The sequence below is a fragment of the Epinephelus lanceolatus genome, chromosome 3 (assembly GCF_041903045.1).
Source record: "Epinephelus lanceolatus isolate andai-2023 chromosome 3, ASM4190304v1, whole genome shotgun sequence".
NCBI lineage: Eukaryota > Metazoa > Chordata > Actinopteri > Perciformes > Serranidae > Epinephelus > Epinephelus lanceolatus.
The window spans coordinates 7,255,062-7,282,896 of NC_135736.1; the positions used below are offsets into that span (position 1 = coordinate 7,255,062).

The following is a 27,835-nucleotide window of genomic DNA, read 5'->3' on the forward strand; positions in this document are numbered from 1 at the left end:
ATTCCTGCATGTGCGAGGCATTTGTATTGTGAGTCTCATGTCCATCCCTAGTTTAGTAGGTCAAGGTTGTCACATGAGGAATGAGTTAATATCCACTGGCTGATGTCCGTCTTCCTACTGGGATTTGTCAGCCCTGAGCTGGAGGGCGGAAAATTACTTGCACACAAAGCAAAACCAGAGACGAAAAAAAAAGCACTCTAATCTCACGTGTTTTACCTGGAGGAAGAGAAGACCAGCAATCAGCAGAAGTACACTAGCAGCAGGTGTTTTTGTCAATATGCAAATTTCAGTGATTTTCTCTTACTCTGTGAGGCATATAAATGATACCACTTTTCCACCGAAAATAACGCATGTACGCAAGTTTCCTAAACACAGGAAAACCCACTTAAAATAGGCAATAGACTCTTTTCATGTCACCAGTAGATCAGAGCTGTGTCCACGGTTGTTAATTTTTTTTTCAATGATGTGACACATTTGACGTCTTGGACAGGCCGGAAAACATGTTAGTAAACAGTAGAAAGCAGAATGGAGGCCAGTGGAAATGTTACAGTGAACACTTCTTTTTATATCTCTTTCAAACCTGGTGCAGACCAATTTGGATGGATTTCATTGCATTGCATCGTCAAAAGTTAGCGCATCCACCCAGGTGTCATAAATCCATCACTGCTGATTGAAGTCAATCAGAGCTGGAGTCGATAAATACCCATGACTACTGCAGAGTCATTTGACCAGGGAGTGCATACCAATTGTCACCTTTCCCGTTAGATAAAAGAGCCAGTGGCAGGTGTTAGTGGGATTTTTTGTGCAGTGGAAAAGGGGCTATGGTAATGTGTGTCTTTGACCAGCACACCTTTGCAATAAGGCTAAGTGTATGATTCACAGCAACAGTGTCTCTCAAATAAATGTAAAAGTCATTAATTAAGTTGTGTTAGCATGAGTCACAGTTACCAAATGTATCCTGTTTGGTTCAGGAATCCTTTCCTTATCCAGAAATATTCAATGAAGTATACCAAAGGTCAGCAATGCATCGGACACGAAATGAATAAAACTGATGAGGAAGACGTGTTTTAAATTTCACAGGTAGATTTTAAGTGACAAGATTTTTCATCTTGTCTCACGCAGTGTCAAAAAATCAAGGTTGTCCACAATAAGGAAAAGATGAGGAATTGATTTGAGGCACTTATCATATTTTTGGTTTGGTAAAGGATTTGTCATGGTGTGTCTGTCCTTGATCCCGTCTCTCTTTGATGTGCAGTAGCGCTCTGCCCGTATCTTATCTTCTGAAAAACGACACAACACAGGAGCTGTATTAAGTTAGGAACTGGAAGAAATCACTCTGAAATTCAAACCTGCTCGGTGCACTTTTGCAAAGGAGCCTTGGGATCAGCGATAATCTCCCAGCTGAACCTGGTTTGTGTTTGTCATGACAGCCTGGATGTCTGCATGGTTTGTCACGTGGCTCGCTAGAGGTCAGGATGCAAAGGGGGTCACGGGTCAGGGCAGGGAAGACTAAAGCATCAACTTCCTGCGTTACTCACTGGCTGATTCTGCACAGAGCAAGAACGGACATATGGTACTTTGGTATTTGGTCTTCGCTCCACATGTCTAGGACTCCATGACAAAAGTCAACAGGAAAAATAGAAGAGGGAAGAGAGTTCTACACTTTCTATTGTCAAAGGTGTTATTGGACACCTCAGGGTGGACGTGCACATGCAGGACACACAGACATATTTTTAAAAGATAATAACATACCACTCACACAAACAGAAAAAATGCCTCTATCCACCAACACACACACACACACACATGTGCACCAATTATTTCACCCTGATATCAAATATCTCTTATCTCCTTGGCATTACCAACATCCATCCACTCCCACCTTGTACCTCATTCAGACAAACTTAACCCAACACAGTATTGCTGCAGGGCTCATCATCTCATTGCAGCTTAAATCTTGCACCCAAGGCCCCATGATTCATTGCTGCTGAAAGGTAGCTGGCATACGTTTGACACCCATGCCAACTCCTCTAGCCGTATGCCAACTCTGTCACAATCCAGAACAGTTCATCATGATGTCAGACGATATCAACAGACATTACATTCTTAGGGACTGCTGTCATTGCATTTTTTTGCCAGAGGATGGTTGTTCTAAAACCTGACGTAGCTTTAATTAGGTCAAATCTGCACCAGAACCCATTGTGATAAGCATGTGGTTGCCATCAAAGCAGGGAATATGTTTTTGACAAAGCAGTCTTACCTCAGGGACCATTTAAAAGTTGCTCTGAAGCCTTTGATGATATCACATGATCTTCATCAGCAGATAGAGTTGTAGATTTTCAGATTTCAATTTTTTTCTGAGCACTTGCAAGAAGAGGTCGACTGATTTATTGGTTCGGCTGATTAATCTGTGCCAATAGGATGTTTTACAAACTTGTTTTCATTGTTTTCGGCAAAACGTGGTTTCCATACTGGGGTGGCGGGACGGTATTGACTGATTAATCAGCTATCAGCTTTTCCCTGCTCCAAACCATAGACTGTAAAAATAATGGATGTAGCTACTGTGACGTCGCCCATTGGTTAGTGGACTCCCATTTTGAAGTCTTGAGGTCAGCATTTCCACTGTCGCTAGAAGTAACCATATTTGGGGAGAGGCTGGCACCATGGAGGAGCACTATCAGCAGACAGCCTGTCAAAATGGGCCGCCCTTAATTATGCATAACTTTGAGCCGTAATGAAATGTGAAGTGATGAAGTCATGAAAAATTAACTATAGAGACCAAAACTGTTTCTTGTGCCTGGCTGTAAACATGTTTATTTCTTCTGTAAAGTTGGGTGTTTAAACATGGGGGTGTATGGGGAGTAACTGATTTCTGGAGGCAGCCTCAAACAGCCATTTGAAGAAGTCTTAGGCCAAGTTTGGCAAGCAGAACAACTTAAACAATCATTTAAAACAGTATTTTGGTGTTAGTTTTGTGATCATTAAAGTCATATGAGATGAATAAGACATGATCCTGTTTGACTTATTTTGATGAAGCTGATGAACCAACGTGTTCTGTTTGGAAAAGCGGGCACTGTGGAGCACAATATTATTCCAAACTGTGATTATTATACCACACTTGGTTTGGAAAAGGAATTCTGGAAATTTCCAGCACAGCTCAAAATGTTGCTGTGTACTCATTTCACAACCATATGGTTGGCATCATTAACCACTCCCCAAGTATTCAGTTGGTTTCCCAGGCAGACCTCCACCTCTTGTAATTCTTAGAAAATGTGGTCACACACACACACACATACACACACACACACACACACACACTAACTCTTTTTGTGTTGAAATGTGTTTGCTGTGTGTTAGAGCCTGAGGAAATAAATCAAACCCGCTTGATTCATTCACTCATAGGCCAGTAACAACTGCACTTTACCATAAAATGTTGTTTTGGAGTCTTAGCAGTGAGATTAATGGGAGTAATCAACCAGCGTTTGCAGAAAAACCACAACAGTTTATACAGAATTTAAAAGTTGGAATAGAGGTTTCCACATGCCTGACATGTTACACGTAACACACTCAGTGAAGCCTGCCACTTTCTACTCTATCTTTGCGTTTTACAGTTTGTTTGTTTTCTGCAGTCTCATCTCATTAGATTTAGTGGACATGGACATGTATGATGTTTACTCCCAACCTGTTTCACTCTGTTTTTATCCTTTAAATGCAACTTTTAATGTCAACTCTTTCTCTGTCTTTTTCCAAAACCTCCAACAATAACCCTCTGGTTCTGCTCTTCCCCTGCCATCCTTCTCTCACCCTACAGCAAACCGTCACTAATCTGCTTTCTCCGCGCATGACTAATAAGAAAAATATGAGCAGTAATCTGGAGCTGTGCGTGTGTGTGTGTGTGTGTGTGTGTGTGTCTGTGTCTGTGTCTGTGTCTGTCTGTCTGTCTGTGTGTGTGTGTGTGTGTGTGTATTCTTTTGTTGCACTTCTTTATCTTGATCAGGACATAAGAGAGAGCTGCTGATCAGCAGATTTCCTAGAGATTCAGAGTTTCCTTTATGAACAGTGTTGTCAAGATATTAGTGGCTCTGTTTTATAGAAGACTATTTGTGGTTTGCTGTGTCAAAATCAGTCAGATGTCGCAATGGCTCATTTCTAGATAAACATGGATTTATGTCAACGTCTCGATTTTTGGTCATTTTGGGGCTTTGTTTGATTTAAAATAAGCAAAGTAATGGGTTGGCGGCATGGTGGTGCAGTGGTTAGAGCTGTCGCCTCACAGCAAGAGGGTTCTAAGTTCAAATCCACCAGCTGGCTGGGACCCCTCTGTGGGGTTTGCATGTTCTCTTTGTTTCAGCATGGGTTTTCTCCGAGTTCTCCGGCTTCCTCCCACAGTCCAGAGACATGCAGGTTAATTGGTGACTCTGAATTGCCTGTAGATGTGAGTGTGAATGGTTGTCTGTCTCTATGTGTCAGCCCTCTGATAGTCTGGCAGCCTGTCCACGGTGTACCGCACCTCTCACCCAGTGTCAGCTGGGATAGGCTCCAGCCAGTCAGAATACTGTATGTGTCCATTTAGGGTTGGACAATATATCACTATTATATAGATATATATTGATATGAGAATGATATGAGATGATAATATTGATGGTAATAACTGGTTTTAAAGGCTGCATTGCAGTAAAATGATGTAGTTTTCTGAACTTACTAGACTGTTCTAGCTGTTGTATTATTTGTCTTTACCCACTGAGTCATTACATCCACATTACTGATGATAATTTATCAAAAATCTCATTGTGTAGTTTGTGAAAGCACCAAAAGTCAAACCTACAATATTGTCGTAATATTGATATTGAGGTATTTGTTAAAAAATGTTGTGATATTTGATTTTCTCTGTATGGCCTAGCCCTACGTTCTCAATTATTTATATTCCTTTAGTCCATAAGGGTCCAAAATTAAAAGAATCAAAAGGTTTTTAATGAAATGGATCCAAGTTGTGAATACTGTTGCACTCTGTATGGTAACTTTGTTTGTCAAAGACCGCAGTTCTCCGGACATGCACAATATTTTGTCTTCTTCCTGCACCCTGATGTTGGCTATGCTTGCTTTCGTTACCTTGCTGGCTACAAAATAAAAGTGTAACAAGCTTTTCTGTGTATTTTTCACCTTGGCCCTTGTACTACAAACTGTAAAGGCCTTTTTCTTAAAATCAGGGCTCGGTGACAGTCATTATGTAATGTGACGTATTTTTCTTAATATTGAAAACAATACTGATATCATTAGAGAGCTAAAAATCTCCTTTTTCAACATTGTGGAAAGCTCTAAATGTTTGACAGGGTCAGTGTGACTGAACAAACAGAGCAATTTTCATATGCAGTATTTAACTACATTATGCCACCCAGAAGACATTTTATGAAGTTGGTGACATAGAGAGTTTCCTGTTTGATCGCTCGGAGTAGGTACTCAGAATGGCCCCGAGAAACTCCTGGCTGGGGCTTGGGGTTTACTTGGTGCTGACTGGATATACTCAAGGCAGGATGTGATGTCAACAGAAAGCGACAAAATAGCCGGCATTTTTAAAACTTCGTTCATAGCTTCCACCGCCATGTAAACGAGGAGACACGCCAGAAACCCAGCAACCACCTCAGCTCCTTCCATGTTGATAATCGTCTTTCTTTTGTCTGCTTTCTTCTTCTTACTTCTGCTTTGTACTTCTGCTTCTTCTTCTTTGTTGTTGTTCTTCTTTGTTTGTTTCTTTGCCACGTCTCCCCGGTCAAAATGGTCGCGCAATGATTACGTCACATCCAGAGCCATGTTACTTTACAGGAACCTTCCTCCTACTCTGTCGCACAGTGGAGACACGGCGGTTGAGAGGGCTGAGCGAGAGGACGTTCTGTAAAGTTCCTGTTCTCCAAATACCACCAGGAACTTCTTCAGTGGAAACGAGCCTTAAAAGCACCTTTCCTTGCACATGTGTGTATTTAACACTGTGCACATTTTTGTATTTAAGTGTGTGTGTGTGTGTGTGTGTGTGTGTTAACTTACCCACTGTTTGCTTTAGCATGTACACATTAGTGTTGGTCAATAGTTCTCTCAGCCATTGTCTGAAAGCCAAGGCTGAGCAGAGGCCACATGTGGTAGTGCTTTACAAGAAAACAGTAATAGAACTCCTTTGACATGTCAGTCTGAAAGATTTACAGTCCACTGGGTAAAGAAATGCACCTTTTTAGCAGATTCTGGTTCTCCTACACTTAGACATTTGCAACTGTACATGAACTTTTTACCTGATTCGAAATGCATTAGTGCCCTGAAAAACCTTAATTTTTGATACATATCAATTCCGAATATTTGAAACACTTTTTATACTCATTTCCCGCAGTATGGATACACTGGTGTCAGCTGGGCTTTCTTGTTCTCTCTTATTGTTAATGTTTATTACAGTCATTCTGCTGTTCACTGCTCCCAACCAAAAAAAAGGAAAGACATTGTCATGTTATAGCCTTGTTGTATTTATGTTTTAATGAAGATTTGCCCTCAGTATCAATTTTTCACTGTGGTATCAAAAATGGTACCAAATATCAACATTTGTCATGGTATTTTATCAAAGTAAGAAATTCCAGTATCGTGACAACACTAAAACGCACCCATGGAAAACATTTGGAAAATTCTTAAAGGTACAGTCAAACCTGTTCCAAATAGAGATAAATCTCTACGTGTCGGCCAACTCAAAACTCAAACCAATCCTAATAGACCACAGAATAATTTGTCACAATCCAAAATGTATTCAACCCTACCAGACCCCAATAGTTCACTGGCAGCAGCATGACATGCCACTAACTAATGAGCAGCCGCAGTTGAAAAAAATTTGTAGCGATACATTTAATTTTTCCTGAACTTCACCATTCACAGCTGTGATCCCCAATTGATCCCGCTCCTCCTCCGAATGTCATATCCTTGGGCAAGATTCTGAAACAGAAAATTGCTCCTGATAGCTGTGTCATCAGTGTGTGTGAATGTTTAATTGAGTAGTAGGTGGCACCTTGTAGGTAGCCTTGGCCACCAGTGTCTGAATGAGTGTGTGTGGGTGGGTGAATGTCACATGTAGTGTAAAAGCACTTTGAGCGGTTGGAAGACTAGGAAGGAGCTATACAAGTGTAAGCCCATTTATTATCCATTTTACAGACTCTGTCTTACATCAGAAAACACATTTTTTCCTTAAAAATTATGATGTGACACATTACCACACTGATAGTGAGTCTGCTCAGATCCACTCAGTATTTGAGATATTGACGCACAGGCTCAAGACCTGCTGCACCTTACTCCATTCAGTTAGATGGAATATAGTTTCTGACTCAAGTCCTGCGTTGGAGTTTAGGTGCTTAATGGACTTGTAAAGCCCCCCGAATTGGACTCAAGGAAGAGTAATAGTTGCCAAGGTAACAGCTAATAATATGAAACAGTAGACTTCCAAGAGAAGCCATAGACTGCATAAGTAATGGACATAGGTACTGTGAGGTCACCAATTAGTTTTGTGGACTTTCGTTTTGAGGCCTCGAGTTCCGCATCTCAGCTGATGCCATCTTGAATTTTTGGTGTCACAAGTGGATGAGAGGGTGGAGCTGTGGAGGAGCGAGGGATGGATCTGACTGAGAGGCCAAGGACAGCAGACAATCTGTCACTCAAAGTGGCCCACCCTTAATTATACGTAACGTTAAGTCTTAAAATGTAAATGTAAAGGTGAGGTATGTAAAAATTGTCACCAGGGGAACGAGGACATTAACTATAGAGGCCAAAACTTTTTGGGTTTTTTGGTACCATGCTGTAAGCATGTTTATGTCTGCTGTTGGGTATTTTAACATGGGGTCCACTGATGAGTGACTTGCTTTTTGACCCAGCCTCAAGTGGCCATTCAAAGAACTGCAGTCTCTGGCACTTCCTTGTTAGCTTCATTTTTCAGCCGCCGTGGTTGCTGTGTGGGAGAAACCTTTAGCAAGAGGACTGGAACAGTGTTGCAAACTTAACGTGCATTTTATTTTGCAGTCAAGATCCTGGCTCTCTGATCATGTAGTAAAAGCTAACTTACCAGTGTGCACTCATGTGCTTGACATACCTTGCAGGAGTAGCATCTGTACTGGTTATTCAGCATGTGCAACTGATTTTGTGTCTTTCAGTAAAGGCTGATACTTTTGATGATATTCTTTGGTGTTTTATAAGGAAAAGTGTCTGCAGTATGGAGACTCTTTACGATCAGCCTTGATTTGAAGAGAAGGAATGGCCTCTTTAACTCTAGCACCTAGCTTAGCTTCACTCAGTGTGAGACTTGATGCACTTTGTTTTGTTTGTGAGATCTTGTGCTAGCTTTTTTGTCCAACCTGAAATAATGTGTATGTGCATGCAAGAACAGACATACACAAGGCTCTATCACTTAAAATCCCATTATCCCCACACAATGCTTTTTTTTCTGCCTTTTTTTTGTTCTTGTGCCATATTGTAAATAGACTTTTACTGCTGTGCTCGACAAGTAAAAGTTCAATGATAGCTGGATGATCCACCATAATGCGTTTTTGCACCCCACCACCTGCATGAAAAATACATAGCGGTACAGCACACATCCATTGTTTGTGTAAGTGTATGTGTGTCAGCCTCCTGCCTCTATTGTGATCGTGGTCAGTCCATCAAAGCCCGGAGAGGGTGTCGGCGAGGCATTTGGTCCGCTGTCTGCTTCACACTTCCTTTGTTTGTGTGTGTGTTTGTGTGTGTGCTGGCCCCGAGCCTCTGTCTCCCCGCACTTCCTCCTTGCTATTGTGTGTATGGAAGCACATGCTCTCTCCCTCTTTCTCTCTCTCTCATCAGTGTCTTATTGGGCTGATCCCCAAGACCATGGATGAGCTATTTCTGGAGATTCCTGTTATGAAAAGATTATTCCCCTCCCTCTTCTGTCTCACTCCCCTTCACTCCCTCACCCTCATGCACACACGCTCACACCCACAGCAGTGAAACTCATTATCTCACACTGCATCAGTGAAAGGCAGAAGACACACGCTTGTCACTGGAGGTATTTTAGATTCAAGCTTCAGGAACAGTTGCAGTACCTTGCTTCTGTATAAAACACACACACACGGTCTCACCTGCACTCACACACACAGTGCATTGAAAAGTAGCATTGTAATAAAACCATAAATGCCTCTCCCTACTTTATGGGTACTCCATCTGTTATAGAAAAGCATCTTTATGGCCTTATTCTCTGAAATTCTCAACCACAAAAAGAAGATCAGATTATAGTCGTTCAGACGCTTACACACACACACCTAACATGTTCAGCTCTATTTCAGGATGGCCGGTATGACCTTTGCAGACCCATAATTTGGTTATCTCTTTAGTAAGCCTTTGTTGACACGGCCTTGGGTTTTTGTGTTGGACTGACACATCCGTCCGCTGACCCTCACCTGGCCCCGCTGTTTGGGGTTAGGAATGGTAGAAGAGGGGAGCATAAACCCCAGGGCAAGCCCAGAGGAAGGCTCTCCATGGTGGGGGAAAATCTTTCATCTTTCTCTCAATTTCTGTTTACTTTTTTGTCCTTTTTTGTGTTTAACCTTACCTTTGTCTCTCTAGTTCTGTCTATCGCTATCTCATTTTTTTTTTTTAATTTATTATTATTTTATCATTTTTCACCCTTGCTTCCTCTTCTTTCCTCTTTCAGCCCCTCTCGGTGTCTCAGGGTCAGAGGTGATACTGTAAAGTTTACAACCTACAACAGTAGCTTTACCCAACAACCCAGCAGCAATATGTTGATGAGGCAAACAAGACCAATTTGATTCAAATCAAACGACTGCGGTTTATTTTGTGTTTCAAAATAGTAGTCATAATTAAGAACAGCTAGAGACATGAGTAAAATTTACGATGAATCACAAGATAATCCACTGAAACTTCCCTTATGATATGCCTTCAAGGTAAAAGTGTTTATTTTGATTCCCTTTCCAGGGAAAAGTTGCATTTAATGCAGGCTTAATCCCTCGTGTCTGCGTGCTGTAACACTGATGCATCTCCTCGTTTCCTCTCTTTTGTCCAAAGCCCTCATTATACCGGTGTGTATTTGATCTGTATCTGAATCATAAGCCAAACAAGTGAGCCTGACTCTGGTGAGCTTTGATGAATGAAAATTGTAGACACTCTAAAGAGACACACTCATTTGCCCTGGGGCAACTGGCAGCAGCCGCAGTCTGCACGTCTGATCTCTCACACTTTACCACACACGTTCATCAACAGTCACCAGCGTTATTGTGTATTTATCACCACAAAACAACTTGAGAGCGCAAACCCCCTCAACTCCACACTGGGCTGTTGACCCATCTCAGCGGAGGGTAGCTTTGGGTTGGGGTTTTGGGTGCAGCCCCTGGGTGGTCGGGTTTTGTGGCTCAGGGATTTGGCCTTGTTTGGTAATCTCTCTTCATCTCTCCTTCCTCTCTTTGCTTTCTCTCTCTCTATCCATCCCCTATCCCTCTCTCTCTTTCTCACACACACACTAACAGACCATAATTATCATTCTCCCTCCCTCCAGGTTACATATTTCTGATAAAAACACCTCCATTTATGAACTTAGCAGAGCATGTTTTCCACGGTATTATTTGATTTGTGATGTGCTTATGCTTGAGCTGGATGAATACATGGGCAGCAAAGCATAAGGCATTTTGGCCAAAATGTGTTTGCGGCAGCAGATGTTAAATACTTGAAAGTATCAGCTGTATTGAAAGTTGATCCTGAATTGTCGGATTCATAGTATTGTTTACTTACTCTTTCGTGGAATATTTCGTGATCTTATTCCGAGAAATCAGGAAACTTTGCTTTCTTTCAGGCTGCATTCAGTTTTTGAAAAGCTGCTTGTTGTTGGCTTTACTTCTGTTTGGGTTCCCACAGACTCCTCTGTATGTGCAGATAAAAATAATAACTGCAAAATCAACCACTTTTTTTCAATCACATTGTGAATTTACTCAAGTTTGGATTCAATTGAACACCAAAAACATCTAATGACGGCCTTGCATCAAACGATTTTTCAAGCGATTTCATTGTCGCAGACCAATTTTCAATGTTGGCGTAAAATCATGAGTTTTGTATCAGTTTGTGTGCAGTCCCATGATCTCAATCATTTGGTGTAAGTTGGTCATAAAACTCAGTCCATGCTGTCTAAAGTCAATCTTTTTCTAGTCGTGACGTTCCAACAAAATGTTCAATATTATCATAAGTTTTTAGTCTTAGTTCATGCAAATACTGCAGTTCAATGACGTAAACATTGCCAATAACCAATAGCTGTGCTCTCTCCAGCACCAAACAGGAAACAGCAAACCAGGTAGACAGTAAGATGGAGGGGACTCTGGGGAGGCGCAAGAACGTGGACAAGTTAGTTCTCTTGGACTGTGTAAAAGGAGAAAAACTGGTAGAGCTGTGGAGGCAACAACGGTTGGTATTTAATTCAGCGTGCATCTGATCTGCCAGCCAGCACTCATAAATTAATGCAGAATTGAGAGGTATACTGTTAGCATATGAAGCCTTTTATCCAACATATTCTCATAGAATGGTTCTACAGATCACATGATATCTTACAAATTTGCACCCCACAAGTGATGTTACGTCCTTAATGTACAGTTATGTAATTAAAGTCATGGAGGTTAGGTTAAAGCAATAAAAGTTACTGTGGTTAGGTTTAGGAAAAGAAACATGGTGAGGACGTACCTTTACGTGACTCAGAGTTCATTGAAAGTTCACATGGATCCGAACACGCGACTCCAGGGAAAAGTCCCGGGCGAGTGTCTTTTTTTGACCCATCCACCACCCCAACCTGCCTCCTTAGAAGTGCTCGGGTTTGCTTCCTCTTCACTGCCATCATCGGTCATGTGTTCGCAGCCTTTCATAATACGTGGGATGTGTACGAATTTGGGTGTGTTGGTTTTTCTTAGGAAAACATACGAAAAATTTGTTAGAACAGCCTGTTTTAGCTTGTGTTTCTAGAATCGTGTTTTTGTGGACATGTGAGTAATTGTTAATATGTTGTATATCTTAAAGGGAGTTTGGCTTAATATTTTCAAAAAGGAGGAGGATGGAAAATAATCTCACAAAGAAATCTAGCTGTAATCTTGCAAATTAGAACCCCTGCAAGATCTCCAGTCTTTGCAAAGTCTTTTAGTGTGTGACTAAAACTCACACTGTCTTTAGATGTGAGAGGGTGTCAGACTGTAGTCTTTTAAAAGTCTTGTACTGTATGGTAGGCATCGCTCTGTTGAACAAACTCCAATAACAGAAATCCAAATGCACTTATTTGGGATTTTAGAGGCGTGGTGCTGAATGAAAAGTGCTGTCAACATTAATTACAGATGTAAAGCATATAAAAATCCACTGTATTTCACCAGGTTTTAAACTGGGGCCTCTGGGCAAACATTTCAAATGACTCCCACCAGAGGGTGGGACTCTCAGACTCATGATTTTGCTCACTTTAATAGCTGGCAGGATGTCTTTTGGGTGAATCACTTGTGACTCCTCAGTCAGCTGGGACCGCTGTGGCAGCCAACAACAGACAGCACATTTAGCCAGGATTTTCTGCATCATCCTTTCCCTTCCTCACAGTCCAAGCTTTGGATTACATGTCTTTCCCTGCCACACGGTGACTCGTCTGGCTTTCCCTTTTTGCACCACCTCAGCGCCTGTGTGTTACCATGGCAATAACACAGAGCTAGATGATGCCAAATGTTGACATCATTGAGGAGTTCTAGAAAACTGTGGATTAAAGGTTCCTGAAAGGAAGAGGTGGAAACTGGGCAGACTGTTTTGAAATAGACCAATTACAAAGCTGCATGAAAACAACACTTTTATTCTGGTGGGGGGTGGGGTGGGGGGGGAATGAAGCGTAGCAGTAGAGGTAGAAATAACTAACCCCTTGCAAATGCCCATTTGGAGTCTGTGCAGTAGCAATTTGCATGGTATCAACTTCCTGTCAGTACATCCGTCCCACCAATTGCCATGAGTGCCATTGATTTGCAAGCACACTGAGTGGTACACACAGCTGTCAATCATGCCCCACCCCCCCCCCCCCCCGCCCACTTGAACAAACAACCAGCATGATAAGAACTACTTAAATGACAGAAACCATCTTTGGGAAAAATTTGCCGTTTTGTTTGTCCTGTCCGCTAACATGGAAGGGGCGGGACTTATGACCTGTATTGCAGCCAGCCACTAGGGGGCGATTGAGATGTTTTGGCTTCATTTTAGGGGAGCTGCCATATCGTCCATCTTCATTATACAGTCTGTGGATTTCACATGGGTTATCTGACAAATATAATGTCATAAAAATATGAACATTTGGTGAATATGCCCATGAGCCATGAGCCATGCCCCCCCAACCCACTATACATTATAATTACTGCCTTGTGTTACAGTAGTACTGTACTGTATAGTATTGTAGTACTGTACTGTAGGCCTAGTACTGTTGCAAAGTAATGGAATACTTTGCACAGCCTGCTGCCCCAGGCTAAGTGGATGGACACGGATGGCTGGGTGGATGGAGAGATACTATGGTAATTGAATTAACGTATTTGTTTATGTCTGCAAAGTGAGATTAAAGTGTAGTTCTATGAAAGTGTTTACATCATCAAGATTTCCGAAAATCTGAATCTAGGACTGACTGTGCTATTATGGAGTCATCCTGTACGTGCGTCATGCTCCCCGTGCACAGGGGCTGGGGCAAAGGCATTACCATACCTGCAACAGTTCTCTTTTCACTGCGCCACTTGCGCTTTTCAGACTAATCTCCCGTCACAAAAGAGCGTCTCTCAGTTGTCTCCAGTATTTTCTAATGATATGCAAAACGAGCATCATGCTCCGGGTCTATTGCTGCCTGTTAGGGGAGGTGGCTGAGGCTTAGACGAGCCAGGAGCTGAAATGAACAGAGGAGAATCCCGCGGAGCACAGTCAATCACTTTCGGTTTTATATACAGCGATTGGTAGGCACATTTTTAAAGACAAGTAAAATCAATGAATTAAATCAGATCAAATATGCAATAAGAGGATGAACAGAAGTTATTAGCCTAGATGAAGCTCAGACCAGAAATCAAACAAAACCATTTGGTGTCACGATCAGTGCGCTTTGACACATTATTATGACATTATATTCTAGTCGTTATAAACTTCTTCCCCACACATGATAGCCTGCTGTTGCTCTGAGCGGACCTGTGTGTGTCCAGCTCTCAGATACCAGGTGGGGAGCAGCGGAGCGGGTGGAGGTGGGGGTGGAGCCATAGCAGAGTTGCCCATTCCTAAAGCTTGAATCACTCCTCTCCATTCACATTCCTGCCGGGGATCGCTTCATTCAGGGACTCACAGCGTTGGACGGATCTGAAGCATTGTGGAAATCTGTGTATAGCAGCCAGATCAGATGATAACCATGGATTTACTGTCTCGCGCAGCGCTCTCAGGACATTTGAAGCCGACTGTATAGTTTAAGTTTTCTTTCCGCTGGATCTGTCATGCGGGCTTCGTCCTAACGGTGGAGTAGAGCTGACTGTGGACAGCCGCAGCCTGCCGGGGCGCACCCGGGAGTTTGGGTTTATGCTGAGGCTGGTCACGACCGAGACATTAAAACATGATATTAACACGTAAGTAGATTCCTCAGTCATTACATTCAATTAATTGTTTGTGGTTTATTGTTTAAAGTAAATATGTGGCAATACAATCAAGCAGATTCCTGTTTATCCATGAGATGTAAAGCTCACTGGCAGGGATAATCAGTCGCCTTATTGTTGGTTACTTGTAGTATTTAAGATACTGAATGTTTGTTTGAATTTAAACCTTCAGGTAAAACACTCTTTAAGCCGTCTTTAGGGCGCAGCGCTGCGGGCTGTCAGATAAGAAATCTCCCTCACTTTGCGCATAAAAGTCCGCGTCTCCAGTGACTTCACCTCTGTTCTCAACTCCCTAAAAACTGTTTTCTTTTGCCTGTGACTTTTCCCGAGTTACGCACGACCCTGCGCGGATCCTAACTTACAGAAAAGTCTTTCCCCTCTGATGCACAGCCCAGGGGAGCTTCCAGCAGCGCAGCGCGCACTCGACGGTTTGAACTGGATTAAATGAAACTGTGATCCGTGTGTGGAAACAGGGTCGCGAACTGGAATGTTCAGGTTAAGTCGTGTTTTGTGTCTTGAAAGATTATCAGACGGTATGGTACCAGTCCGCGACACGTTTGCCATGTTAGTACCCCCAGTTTGTTTAAGTGCCTGTGCCGTTTGCCTGACTGCCGACCTTTTGTGGAGGGGGGACTTGAGGTGGATGTGTTGTGGCTGCGTAAAAATCCAGTTTTCAGTCCAGCGGCTGGCAGGCTTAACTTGATTTGTAGGCTTTGGCCCTTCTTTGACTCAATTGTTTAACTGTTTGTTCCAACACATGGCCCCTTATCAGCTATTTCAGGTCTGGAACAGATAGGAGCACAGCAGAGGTTCAGTTGAGCCATAAAGCCATTGAGAACGTGCTCATAGACACAGACAGTGTCAGTAATGTGGAGACAGTATGGCACTGACACCATACTTCCACACTAGAAATGCAAATGATTATTTTAATTGTTAATCTGTTGATTTTTTTTCTTGATCAATCAATTCGTTTTTTGGTCTGTAAAATGGTAAAAAAAAAAATGTTCATCAGTGTCTCCCAAAGCCCAAGATGACATCCTCAAATGTCTTGTTAAGCCCAGGACCCGACATATTCAGTGTACTGTCATAGAGCAGTAAAGAAAGCAGAAAATGTTACATTTAAGATGCTGGAATCAGAGCATTTGGCCCTTTCTTCTTCAAAAATTACTCACAGTCATAAATTGCCTTTCAGATTAGTTGGCGGTTAATTTATTGGTTAATAACTAATCAATTAATTGTTGCAACTCTGTTCCACATACACTTAATGAGTGACTCTTTGCAACAGAAAGATACAGAAGTACTAGGAACCACAATCTTTTATTCTCCCTATTTTATCTACTTAGAGTCTCTGTGTCTTTCAACCAGTGGTGGATAAGTAGTTGGTGTTTGTGTTGGGAGAAGAGCAACTGAAGGAAACACACTAAACTGCACTCTTTGTGAAACAGGAAGTGAGCTGGGGCCTTATCTGAAAGATTTACATCCAGCTGGCACACTGTTTCTTCATGTCCCCATGCGAGGAGACACATGTGTTCAATTGTGCTGTTACCTTCCCTCTGCTGAAGGTACCAGGCTGTCCTGGGATCTGTTTATGAATGGATAGCTATCAAGGGGGGTCCCTGGCAGGTAGGCTGTCACCTGGCTGTGGAAGGCTTATCAGAGGCTTTGGATATGCCCAGTCACCTGATCCACAGCTCAGACTCTCTGTGTGAGCATAAATCTGTCAGCAGGGAGCACAGAGGCCTGTGGGGTTAGTGCTGTGATGATCCATATGGACCAGCTGTGTGTTTGCATGTCTGTGTGTGTCCATGCATCCCTGTCTGCCTGTGACTGGAATGGACCATTCGTAGTAACCTCATGCTTCTTTTGTGTGTGTGTGTGTGTGTGTGTGTCATCAGAGTAGAGCTTAAGGCCAGCCAGATGGCGATATTCCTGGCATCGTCTCACTTAGCTAACAGCCAGACCCCCTCAGCAAGCACCAGCTGTCTCAACCGTGGAATCAGAAAACATGATAGCCATCAGGAGGAAAATCTGTTATCGGCCATCTTTGCATTCCAGAAGAGTACTGGAGGGATTTCACATTGGTCACGTTAAAAAAAGCTGTTGTCTCCAGTTGTCCTGATGCTATTAGACAGATTCAAGCTGTTAAGGATGTTGTTGCCGTTCATGAAATAGTCTCACAAGGTGTCAGATCACGAATCAATCAGAATCACTTTCATCAAGTTCATGGATGCTTTAAGAGTTTGTCCTTGTCACTGTTGAGGTGAAGGACAAACACTGGCAGCATCCAGGCTCCTGGCCTTGCTTGTTGTAGATTAGTGCTGAGCCAAAGAGTCTGGCCTGGTTTATCATATCACCTGTCTAGAGCCACTTCGCAGCTCCTTCAGAAAGGAGCCACTCAGACCTGGGGTTGATAAGAACCCTCTGCCTGCCTTTTGGGTTCTTTTACAGGCGGAACTTTGAGACCCAGCGATGAGCGGGTAATTCCAGATAAGCCAAGTCAATTCACAGCAGTTGTTAGTCAAGCATTCTTCTCAATTTGCCAACTTCAAAGATGCCAGCCCTAGTCTTGATAACTGTATTCAGATTCTTGACCTCCAGTTTGCCATGTATGCAACAGAGTCTTTGAGGCGGGGAGCAGCATCCTTTGTTTGCTAGCTGCTAACAAACTCCCACTGGAGCTCAGTATTCAGACCAGGCCAGGCCAGATCCTGCTGCCTCCTGCAATGGAGGGAAATTTTGGCCGGCAATTGTGAGAATTTCCTGCCACAGGAAAGGAGAGAGGAGAAGGGGTGAGCAGAATTGAAATAAGCAGAGAGAGCAGAGGAGACGAGGGTGACAGCAGGGAAAAGGAAAGCAAAGAGTATGATGGATAATTTTAGAAGTGGATACCGCTGGGCAGTGAGTTAGGCTTACTGACTGGCAGCGCAGCTTTGGCCAAATTCCAGGAGAAAAGCCACTTGTGATCCATATGAAATCTCTATTAGCATCGGATTGGCTCTTATTAGTCATGTTATCAGCCGATAATCGCTCTCATCTTTCTTTCCCACTGAGAGGGAGTGTGTCTCACTGTGTTGTTTCTGCTCATTCACATCAGCCAGAACTAATGTGTAGCTATCTTTTTTCATTCCAACTGAGGGGATTTGCCTGCATATCTGTCCACAGAATGATACATCTAGTTTAAAATGCCTCTAAACAATCTGAGATCCTAACATTTTATTCCATGTATCTTGTTCTTATGAGGCCAGTTGGGTTTTAGCCACATATCCATCTGTTTCTCTGTCCCACCTGACGGACATGTTTCAGACATCCTGTGTGGCCTCCCTCAGCAGGACCAGAGGGTCTGGCTTATACTAAGATTCATGTATTAACCTAACCCCAGCTGTTTGTTTGTCTGTCTGTCACCAAGCCAACTAGACCACAAACAGGAGAAAGGTTTGATTTAGTAGGTTACTTTTTGCAGTCAGGAAAAGACTCCTATGGCTCGTAGCCTGATAGTCACTGCTGTCAAAATGACAGAATGCTAACTAAATTTTTGTGAACTGCTGTGTAATTTAGAATAACTACATGTATCTGTATCAGTTTTCATCCTTTGTTACCAGAGGTGTGACTCTAGTCACTTGACTTGGACTCAAGTCAAACTTGTGTCGCAAATTTGATGACTTTAGACATGACAAAATCAAAAAAGACTTGCAACTCGACTTGGACTTAAACACCAGTAACATGTGACTTCCCTTGGACTTGAGCCTTTTGACTTGAATATGCTTGATACCTTCCCCAAACCAAAAGATTTAAAAATGTGTCATTTTAATACCCACAAATCAGTTCACTTCTCTTCATTTTCTGAATCAACTAACATTAATGCTATCCATTCCTAGCAAGCAGACTCTTAATTACCCAGATCCACTTTATTTGAACCAATCCCACTATGAAGAACTAACATTACGTTACTGCATGCAAGTTGAAAAAGATGATACCAAAGATACTTTGGTTTGCATACAAAAACTAGGTGGTGGACAACTAAAAAATAATTGCAGTATCCAAAATGTGCAGTTCAAAAAGACGATGATGCAACAGCTCCCAATAGTATGATATGAAGATGTATAAGAACAGTAAGTCGAGGCTATCATGATAGTTAGCAAGCTAATGCTTAATTAACATTACTATGTTGTTTAGATGACATTAAATTTGGTTTATGACTTGTTTGCGAGACAAAACAAAAAAATTAAGACTTTGGGAACTGCCTGTTTTAACTTGGGACTTGTCAGTCTTGGATTGGGACTTGACTCAGAACTTGCTTGTCTTGACTTGAGACTTGACTCAGAGCTTGCTTGTCTTGACTTGGGACTTGCTGGTCTTGACTTGAGACTTGACTCAGAGCTTGCTTGTCTTAACTTGGGACTGGTCAGTCTTGAATTGGGACTTGACTAAGAACTTGCTTGTCTTGACTTGGGACTTGCCGGTCTTGACTTGGGACTTGAGTGCAAAGACTTGAGATTTACTTGTGACCTGCAAAACAATGACATGTTCCCACCTCTGGTTGTTGCTACATGAGAAAAAACTAAACCTTAACATGCAGAGGAATGTGTTCTGAATGTGCTGCTCCAGAAATTACACTGCACAGAAGGAAGTGTGTGGTCAACTGTGGCATAATTAGTTTGTGAGGACACGGAGGAGAGTATTTTCAGTACTTTGGTTTTGGCCTGACTCCTCTCACATTTGTAATCTATTGTACTTCAGCCAGCTTGGCACATGTAGACCAGATATCACCGTCATTATCCAGGTTTCTATTTGGGAATAACTCAGCGATCAGCATTTCTTTTTGTCATATTTGAGTGTTTGTTGTAAGACATACATTCGTCCAGAGTGGCTTTGTAGCTGTCTTTAGCCACGAGGACGTATGGTAAGCACACACAATCACCGGAGCCAGTGTTTGTCTTGGCTGCCTCCCCGCCTATTATCTGGCCAGGAACAAACGAAGGCAGGGCCTTACAGCCGGGTGGTCGGCGGCCACTGCAGCGCCGCTTGGCTCTCTTCCTGTGAGGGAAGCAGGAAGAGGAAGTGAGGTAGTTCCCTGGCGAGGGCTAAGGAATTGGGGTGGTAAGTGAGGGAGGACATGAAATAAAATACACCCACAAATCTCAAGTAATGGAAGTAAACAGAAAAGTAAAGGAGCTGGCGGGGTGTCGGAGGGGGACATTTTTATGAAGCTTGGATATTCTTGTAAACCTCTTTTACAGCTTTGTTGATCCAACTTTTTTTTTCAATTACAGATGCATAAGACTGTGTGTGTATGTGTGTGTGGGGCTCTATTGTTAGGTTGTTTGTGCCAGATGCCCCATGCCCCTGTCCACTTCCTGCAGCCAAACAAAAGATGGAAAAATATTCATGCTTCACTCAGTGAATGAACTGAGCCACAATGCGGTGCAGTGACAAATATTCAGTTTTATCCATCTGAATACTGGTGTCATTATTTTGTTTCCAAGGCACACCAAGTCCACATTATGTCACTGTAAAGTAGATTTGACACACATTCTAGCCCAATGGGGTGTGTCACTGGATAGCTTCCCTCCAAAGGCACTTAATGGATCCCATAGCCCACTTTTTGGGGTGTGGGGGGTGGAAAGCTAACCACGTGTTTGTATGTCTAATTTGCATCTCAATAGCTTTACTGTCTTTTGAGTGGTTTGTCTTTAAACATGAGGTCAGTCTTTGCAAACACACACAGACTTGCATGTGCACACAGTCACACACACATAGATGCACAAGCAAACACAAGAATCTCGAGTTCTATGCAGTGCTCGCTCTCAAGAATGTGGGTATAATTACCCCTCGTTTTTTTCCTCTTGGTTCACTATGCTCCAAAAATACTCGGCTCAACACACCCACACAGCTTCTGAGACAGCTCACGTCTGCAAGGAGAAATAGAGCTCATTTGTCAAATGAATCAGCGTTAAGACACAGTTGTTAATGTGTTATTTGACACTTGGGTGCACGCTGGTGTCATAGCGGTTGCTTCAGGGGTGCTGGCCCCTGCAGTGGCAGAGGGGAGACCCTGTCTTGGTCGTGTCACACCTTGTCGTTAGTGGGTTTGTCTGCCGTCTAGGCTTGTTGTTGGTATGTAAATGCTCGTATATGGTTGAGGCCAGACCCTTTGCAGCAGTCTGACCTATCTGTCTGGCTGACAATTTTTATGGTTACCTTTCTTTTGTCCACATCAAGCCAGTTCCCATTTGGTAATGTCTTTCTTGTTTGACATTATTTATTGCACTGTAGTCTTTGTTTTATCTAGTTCTCCAGTCTTTACTCTGTTCTCCTTTTGAGCTGAAGTTCTTGAGCTTGAGCTAAAAAAATCCAACAATTCCTTGGTGTAATTTAGCCACGAAATGAGGTGGAACTGCTGGTGTTTCGAAGATAAAATAAACTACTCTGCATCTCTTTACCGGTGGTTACTATTAGCTCAGTCACGCTCAGTCAAACATAGCAGCCCTACTAAAAGTGTAAACCACATCACTATAATGTCTAAATGCAACTTTTAACTATCCTGCCTGAATTTCAGACTTAACACAAAGTTCTCACACTTGTAACGGGATTAGCTTGTATTCAGCTTTCATGTTTTGCAGTCATTCTATATGCTGTCACTTTCATCCATTTTTATCAGTGTCTTTTCCTGCCTTTGTTCCACTGGTTTTGTTTACAGGTTTCAAGGTCTTTCAGGTCTCAAGGTCTTGCTACATTTGTACTTGCTGTCATGTCACTAAAGAGGACATTGTAAAGTCAGCTCCTTAAGGCCTGGAGACATGTTTCTGTCTGTCTTCTTTTCTTCAAACTGCTTCCAGTGGGGTTGATGGAGCAATTGAGGAGGCTGGGGTTTGAGCAGCCATTTGGCATATGTCGACTAAAGGGCTTTCACAGATAATTGGGAGACATCACCATGGCTCCTCTTAACACAGTGGACCTCGACATCCAGTCAGTACTTAGCACAACAAGCCCAAATATCACACCTTGTGTTTAAAGGCAGTTACGGATAGAGTTTGTCTGGCAGCATTGGAGAAGTGTTGTGAACATGTTGGATCGTGGTAATGGTATTGATGGACACATGAGAAGCATACATCAATCTTTTCTACATGCATCTTAAATAACTGAAGCGCCTGAAATTTTCCATACTGGCATCATGAGGGAACAGATGCTGGAGGGCGTTTACAAGATGACATATTTTTGTTAAAAACTCAAACCCAGAAAACTAAGGAATATCACAAAATGACAAATTAGTATCCATGGGTACAGTTGTGTTGTATAAGAAAAGACTCTTCACATACGTTTTCTGTTCTGTGTGAACAACAGATAGCGCTGCCTTACCTTGATAAGGAGCTTAAGTGGCACACACTGGGCGTGTGAGGGGGTTAACACAATTTGCACGAAGGATGCTTTGAGCTGCAGCTTTAGAAGCATGTGAGAGGAGAGTGACCAAGTGTGAGATAGCTAATAAGGTCAAGGGGTTCACATTTGATAAGCTGCTAGCATGTCAGAGTGCTCAGTCCCAGAGTTTTGTCTCATTTTGATATTTGGACAGGATAACCTTTTACGCCTCAGTGATGATAAAGACAAGCCTTTATGTCAGAGGATCTCATTACAAACATTGATTATATTTTCTGTTCAGATGGATCCAAGTGGCTGCTACAACATCTAACAAGCCATTTGTTTTCTCTCACCTTTGTCAACTGCAGAGATCGAAGCCAAAGAGGCCTGTACCTGGCTCCGAGCAGCAGGGTTCCCACAGTACGCCCAGCTTTATGAAGGTAAGAGCCAGCCCACTCTACCACAACCATATAGTAGTACTGAGGATACCAAGTTGGTGCTGGTATGAGAAAGCCACAGTTATACTGGGAATCTTGGTAGAATCAGACAGATTTTCCTAGTTGTTTTGTTACATCAGTGACCTGTGAGTTTTTGAAATTTTACCACATCAAACAATCTTTTTTTAAATTGGAAATTGTAACATACTACCAAATCACAAAGAAAGGGGAAAAAAGGAAGCAAGACAAATTGTTTTACAGGTCACCTCAATCAGATCAGACAGTACAGTCCTACTTATCATCCGAGATACCAGACCTCTTACATTACAGCATGTCAGTATGTTTCAATATGTCATGCCCTTACCTCCGTCCAGTGAGGAAAAAAATGAAATGTATCTAAATCACTATTTACTATATACATCACCCTTCTTTTCTTAGCTAAGAAAAGAAGGGGTCTATTTTTAGATCCTTTAAGTGTGTCTGATCTGAAAAAGTCTGAACTGAAATCAGTAGGGCAGATCTACTGTTGTTGGGTTGTTAATAAAAATATTATCCCTTGAATTTTTGTTACACTGAGACAGGGCTGCTGGGCTATGGTTGTATATAATTGCGGTTTGGTGGTTAACCACAAATTTGTTAATAGCAGTGTTAATAGGCTGTTATCCATGACCAATAATCAATGCAACAAATCAGATAGTGCTGGGGGTGGGACAGAGTTAGGCTACACAGAGGTGACTATAAACAGAGGCAAGTGGCACTTTTTATTTGTGAATTTTATTTGCCCCCCCCCCCCCCCCAAAAAAAATGCAGTGGTGATGGTGATGATCTCATCACTGCCGTATCCTTACATGACTGTAATGCAGTTATTGTCACAGCCCTGAATTGAGTTCACAAGTAAGAGTAGTGGTCATTCTGCCAATCTGTGAGCACACACCTCTTTGGAAATTTACACCTGTTGATGTTTAGCTCATGCAGAAAATGTCCTTTGTCAAGCATACAAAACATCATTATGCACACCTGCTCCTGTGCATGCATACACACACCACACTCAGCATAACATTCCTGAGGAGTAAGGGCTGCCTGTGTTTTTTTCCTATGCACCAGAGCATTGCTTTGCTTATGCAGGAAAAGCCACATAAACCACAGCAGCACAGCATTTTCTAAACATTAACTATAATGTAACTTATGTAGTAACTCTTTGATGACCAAAGGCCTTTCATACCTCGTTAAAATAAACACAAAACATGTTTCTGTATACCCTTCCAAGTTACTCATACACTGACATGTGGTTGACAAAGAATGCAATGCCCGACCTTTGAGTTTTAAATACAAACTCACTGATATACATCAAACATTCTTTACACTCCATATAGCTACTCCAGAGATATTATGGCATGCCGCGGGCATACCAGCTGTCCTTATGTAACCACAGGATGATGACAGCAGGACCAAGCTGCCATTGTCAATGGATCATTGCTGGTTGCTGCTTAACCGTGAAAGTTTTCCTATTTGAATGGGAAGCTCATTGTGTTTCTGCTCAGGTGATGAGACTGGTTTTATAAATGCACAAACTGCAACTCCGAAACCACAGTCTATCACAGATTTCACACCGGCACTGGTTTGCAGCCGTCTCCACATAAGAAGGAATTTGTGCTGATTTTTCTGTCCCTTGTATCTGTAGGACAATCTCTATTGTGTGTGCTGTCAAGACTATTGCCCCACTAAAGATAAGCAGACTGATAGGCCTGATTCAGTACAGTCGGCTAAAGGTGCTGGCCTCCCCTGAGCGGCATTTTCTTATCATCATCACCCCTGGGGGGTTTGGTTTAGATGCAAGATTCCCATTTTGGGTTGGGCCAACACATTCCAGAAACATCTTCAAATCCATCTCTGTACCAGACTGCTGAAATGTTCTTCATGCTTAAACTGCCACTGAAGTGATCCTGTTAATGAGGTAGACTAGGGAGAAAGAAGGAGAAGGAGAAAAGGAAGTGGGAGCGCTGAGCAGCAGTGGAGTACCTATTGTCATTCTTCAATCAATCCCCTGTTCTCTCTCTCTCTGTGCTCCACATCCCCCCTGTCTGCCCAGTCTGAAAGCTGCAGCTGTGTTTGTTTGGTCGGCTAAGACGCTACTTCCTCTTTTAGCTTTTCATCAAGGCTGTATGGGGGAGAGAAGGTGGGACGAAAGGCTCTAATGGGTGTTTGAGTGGGTGGGTGTTTTTTAAGGCCAGGGGTTGTATCTTTAGTTTTATCTGAACACACTGATTGGTAGCGAGATGCCCAAACTGATCAGACACTCTCTGTTTAGATGCTCAGTTTCCCATCGACATCTCTTCAGTCACCAGGGACCATGACTTCCTCGATCGGGACGCAATCGAGGCTCTCTGCAGGTGAGATTACTCATCATCATACTGAACCTTTCATTCATCTTTTCTCTTTCTTTTGATGTTATGCCCCATTCTTCTCCTTCAATCTCTAGTTTTCCCCTCAAACAAAACCATGAGGGCATGACTTCAAAAGGAGGCATGCTTTGGAAAGTTGCCGATGAGATGAAAGAATGACACGATAAGCACATTGGAGCCATGCACTGTACCTTGTCCTCTCTACATTTAGTTTTCTATGTCCATATCTCACTTTCTTTATTTTCTTCTCTCTCTGATTGCCGCGGGAGGCACATATCTCACACCTACCTTTCACTGCTGAATGATATGATCACGCAATGCCCTCTACAGCCCCTTTTACACAGCCTTTTCAAAGCTGGAATTTTACACTGTTATGCCGCCTCACTGTTCTACAACCATGTTGTGGAAAACATATGACAGTGGGGAATTAATGGTTTCAAAGCTTTGTTTATTTGAAGTTTCAGGCAGTTGCTAATGTATTTGAAAAAGGGCTTGATGACAGTGAGTGTCATTGGAGAGGACTGGTTTGCATCCTAGTTGGTGTCCCTGTGATATTAATTAGCATATGAGGAGGAGGTTAATGGCTCTTTAATGGAGTCAACTCCTTCATCAGATTCTGACTCTCAGTAATAAACCACAGCAGGTGTCCCTCCATACATCTGGAAACTATCATCTCAATGTCTCCTCTCTTGGCAGCCTTTCAGCGCCACCCCCCTTCCCACAGCCCCGACTATCCCCCTATTCCCATCCCTTCATCTCTCCATTGTTACATGATCTGCTCTAAGAGCTCTCTAGAGGATGGACCCCACCACCACCACCACCACCACCACCACCACCACCCCCTTGCTCCCCTTCTCCAGGTGGCTGGAGGGGATAAGCTTTCTGTCCCCTCCCCAAGTTTTCGTCACCACTCCAGCAGATTTCATTCTCCTCGCTCTCTCCTTTTCTGCTTCCCTCTCATTCCCTCCCCGCTCATGTGGAGATTATCCTTCAGCAGCTCATTAGCCAGCCCGGCTGCACCCGCACTCCCCCCTCTGTCTTTCTCTTCCTCTCTTCTGTTTTTCCTCCCATATCATCCTTTCTTCCATCATACATCCTCTTGGTGATGAAAGGTTAGTGTTTAAGGAAAACGTCAGGCAGCTATGACGCTTTAAATGTAAACAATGTTGCATGTGTTTGCAGGAGACTGAACACCCTCAACAAGTGTGCTCTAATGAGACTGGAGATATCGCCGCAAAGAAAAAGAGTAAGTGAACACACACACACATAAACCCCACACCTTACTGAAAAGCCCCTCTGCCAGTCTCCTTAACCACATTCCCTCACCTCAACCATCAGTTCACCCATGGCCACTGGGCGAAGCTGTGTTTTCTCTCATCTCATTTAATGAAAAGGCACCTGTTGGGTTTATTTCTATATCAAGTGGGCTGTGAGGACCCTAGGGGGAAGGAGGGTAGCTTTAATGTCTAAATGAAGGGGTTGCATTCACCAGGACCTCCCCCTACTCAAGGCGTGCTCCCCTTCTTTCTCAAATACTTCCTCATACTTCTGGCTCACCATAAAAGGACTTAGTGTGCTGCTTTTGTGGCACTCTTGCAGAACGAAGCGCTGAACATCTCTTGTCTGTGATCACACTCATAAGGGTGTTTGACTGAGTGCAATATGGTGTGTTTTAAAGTAGCTTTTAAGATCAGTTTAACTCCCTCAAACAGCACACTCTTTAGATTACATTTCAAGGAAACAGGTCGCTTGGAAGAAAAGCGGATAATTCTGTGAATATCGCAGATTTAGGTCACGTAAATTAGTCTAAACTGACTTATTGACAGACTGGCTAGACTGACTGAATCGCTTCTTTTTGTACAAATCAGCCTTAATTCCCAAACGGCCTGAAGTGCTACATAGTAACATCCTTGTTCTGTGTGTGGTGGTATTCATTAGGATGACCCTTTCTGTGTCACCTTTCATTTCAGGAGTCCACAAGACTAGAGGAGTCAAAGAAGTTATTTGCCATCTTTGTAGGATGACAACCCCCCTCAGACAGCTTAGGAATGCATTGATCTCCTCGTGTCCTAACAATCCCTCTCTCTTAAATCTAAACTCCCCATTTCCGGATTTCTGGATCGTTCTCTCTGTCAGTGGAATTGTAATAATAAATAGTTTTCATTCTGCAGACTCCTCGTCACGTTCAAAGCGCCCACCGTTGCAGTGAATGCTTTGGTGGTTTGATGGTTTGAGGATAAGATATCTCTAGAATGTTGATAAATGGTCGACGCTCTGTTGGCCAATCACGGTTCTCTGTGAGGTTATCTCACATTCCAACCAACGTAACTTGAGAGAAAAGCCACAATGGAATCTGAAAATGTCACGAAAGTCTCTATTGTCCTCTTTAAGTCATTGACTTTAATAAATAGAACTGTACGTAGCAGGGATAGATCGCACTCTGTTCATTTTTATTTGAAATTACATCATGTTTCCACTGAACATGATATCATTAATGAGGCCTGTATGTGGAGTCCATGTGAGCAGTGAAAATGGAACACTGGCATTCAACTAGTGGAACATGGATTTTGCGGATCTGATCATTTTTCTGCTGGAATTTTTTATTGTGAAGCGCTGATTTCCTGGCATCTAAAGGGGAATATTATTATTGCTTAAAAACCTCAAGTCAGTTGCTTTCTAAACCTTTTTGTGTGTTTCGGTGAGTTCAAATTACAGATAGGGCCTGAGTAAGGTGAGGAGAAGGAGGTGGTTAAAATGTGGCGTGTGGTTTAGTTTTATGAGCTTTGGGCCTCCACCATGATTGGGAACTGTGAAGAAGTCCTGGAATCTCCCAGCTCAACTTGTGTGTACATTTTTGTGTGTTTAAAAGCAGGCAGATTTGTTTTGTTTGTGTTTATTTGTTTCACACATGTAAATACAAATCACATGAAATAATAAATGGGCGGCACTGTGGTGTGGTGGTTAGCACTGTCGCCTCACA

The 27,835-nt window shown here is 42.7% G+C and overlaps 1 protein-coding gene across 4 annotated transcripts in view; it reads left to right on the plus strand.

The window, feature by feature from the left end:
- The window catches only part of dlc1 (DLC1 Rho GTPase activating protein), a 124,531-nt gene that overhangs the window by 80,214 nt on the left and 16,482 nt on the right, over nucleotides 1-27,835 (plus strand). For 3 of the 4 annotated variants that reach the window (XM_033623813.2, XM_033623814.2, XM_033623815.2), the window contains 3 exons: nucleotides 22,385-22,456; nucleotides 24,762-24,843; nucleotides 26,038-26,101. In XM_033623813.2, coding sequence (XP_033479704.2) covers nucleotides 22,385-22,456; nucleotides 24,762-24,843; nucleotides 26,038-26,101 — 218 coding nt within the window. Of the gene's footprint in view, nucleotides 1-14,314; nucleotides 14,634-22,384; nucleotides 22,457-24,761; nucleotides 24,844-26,037; nucleotides 26,102-27,835 lie in introns of those variants that run through there. The other variant, XM_033623816.2, reaches the window with a different exon arrangement.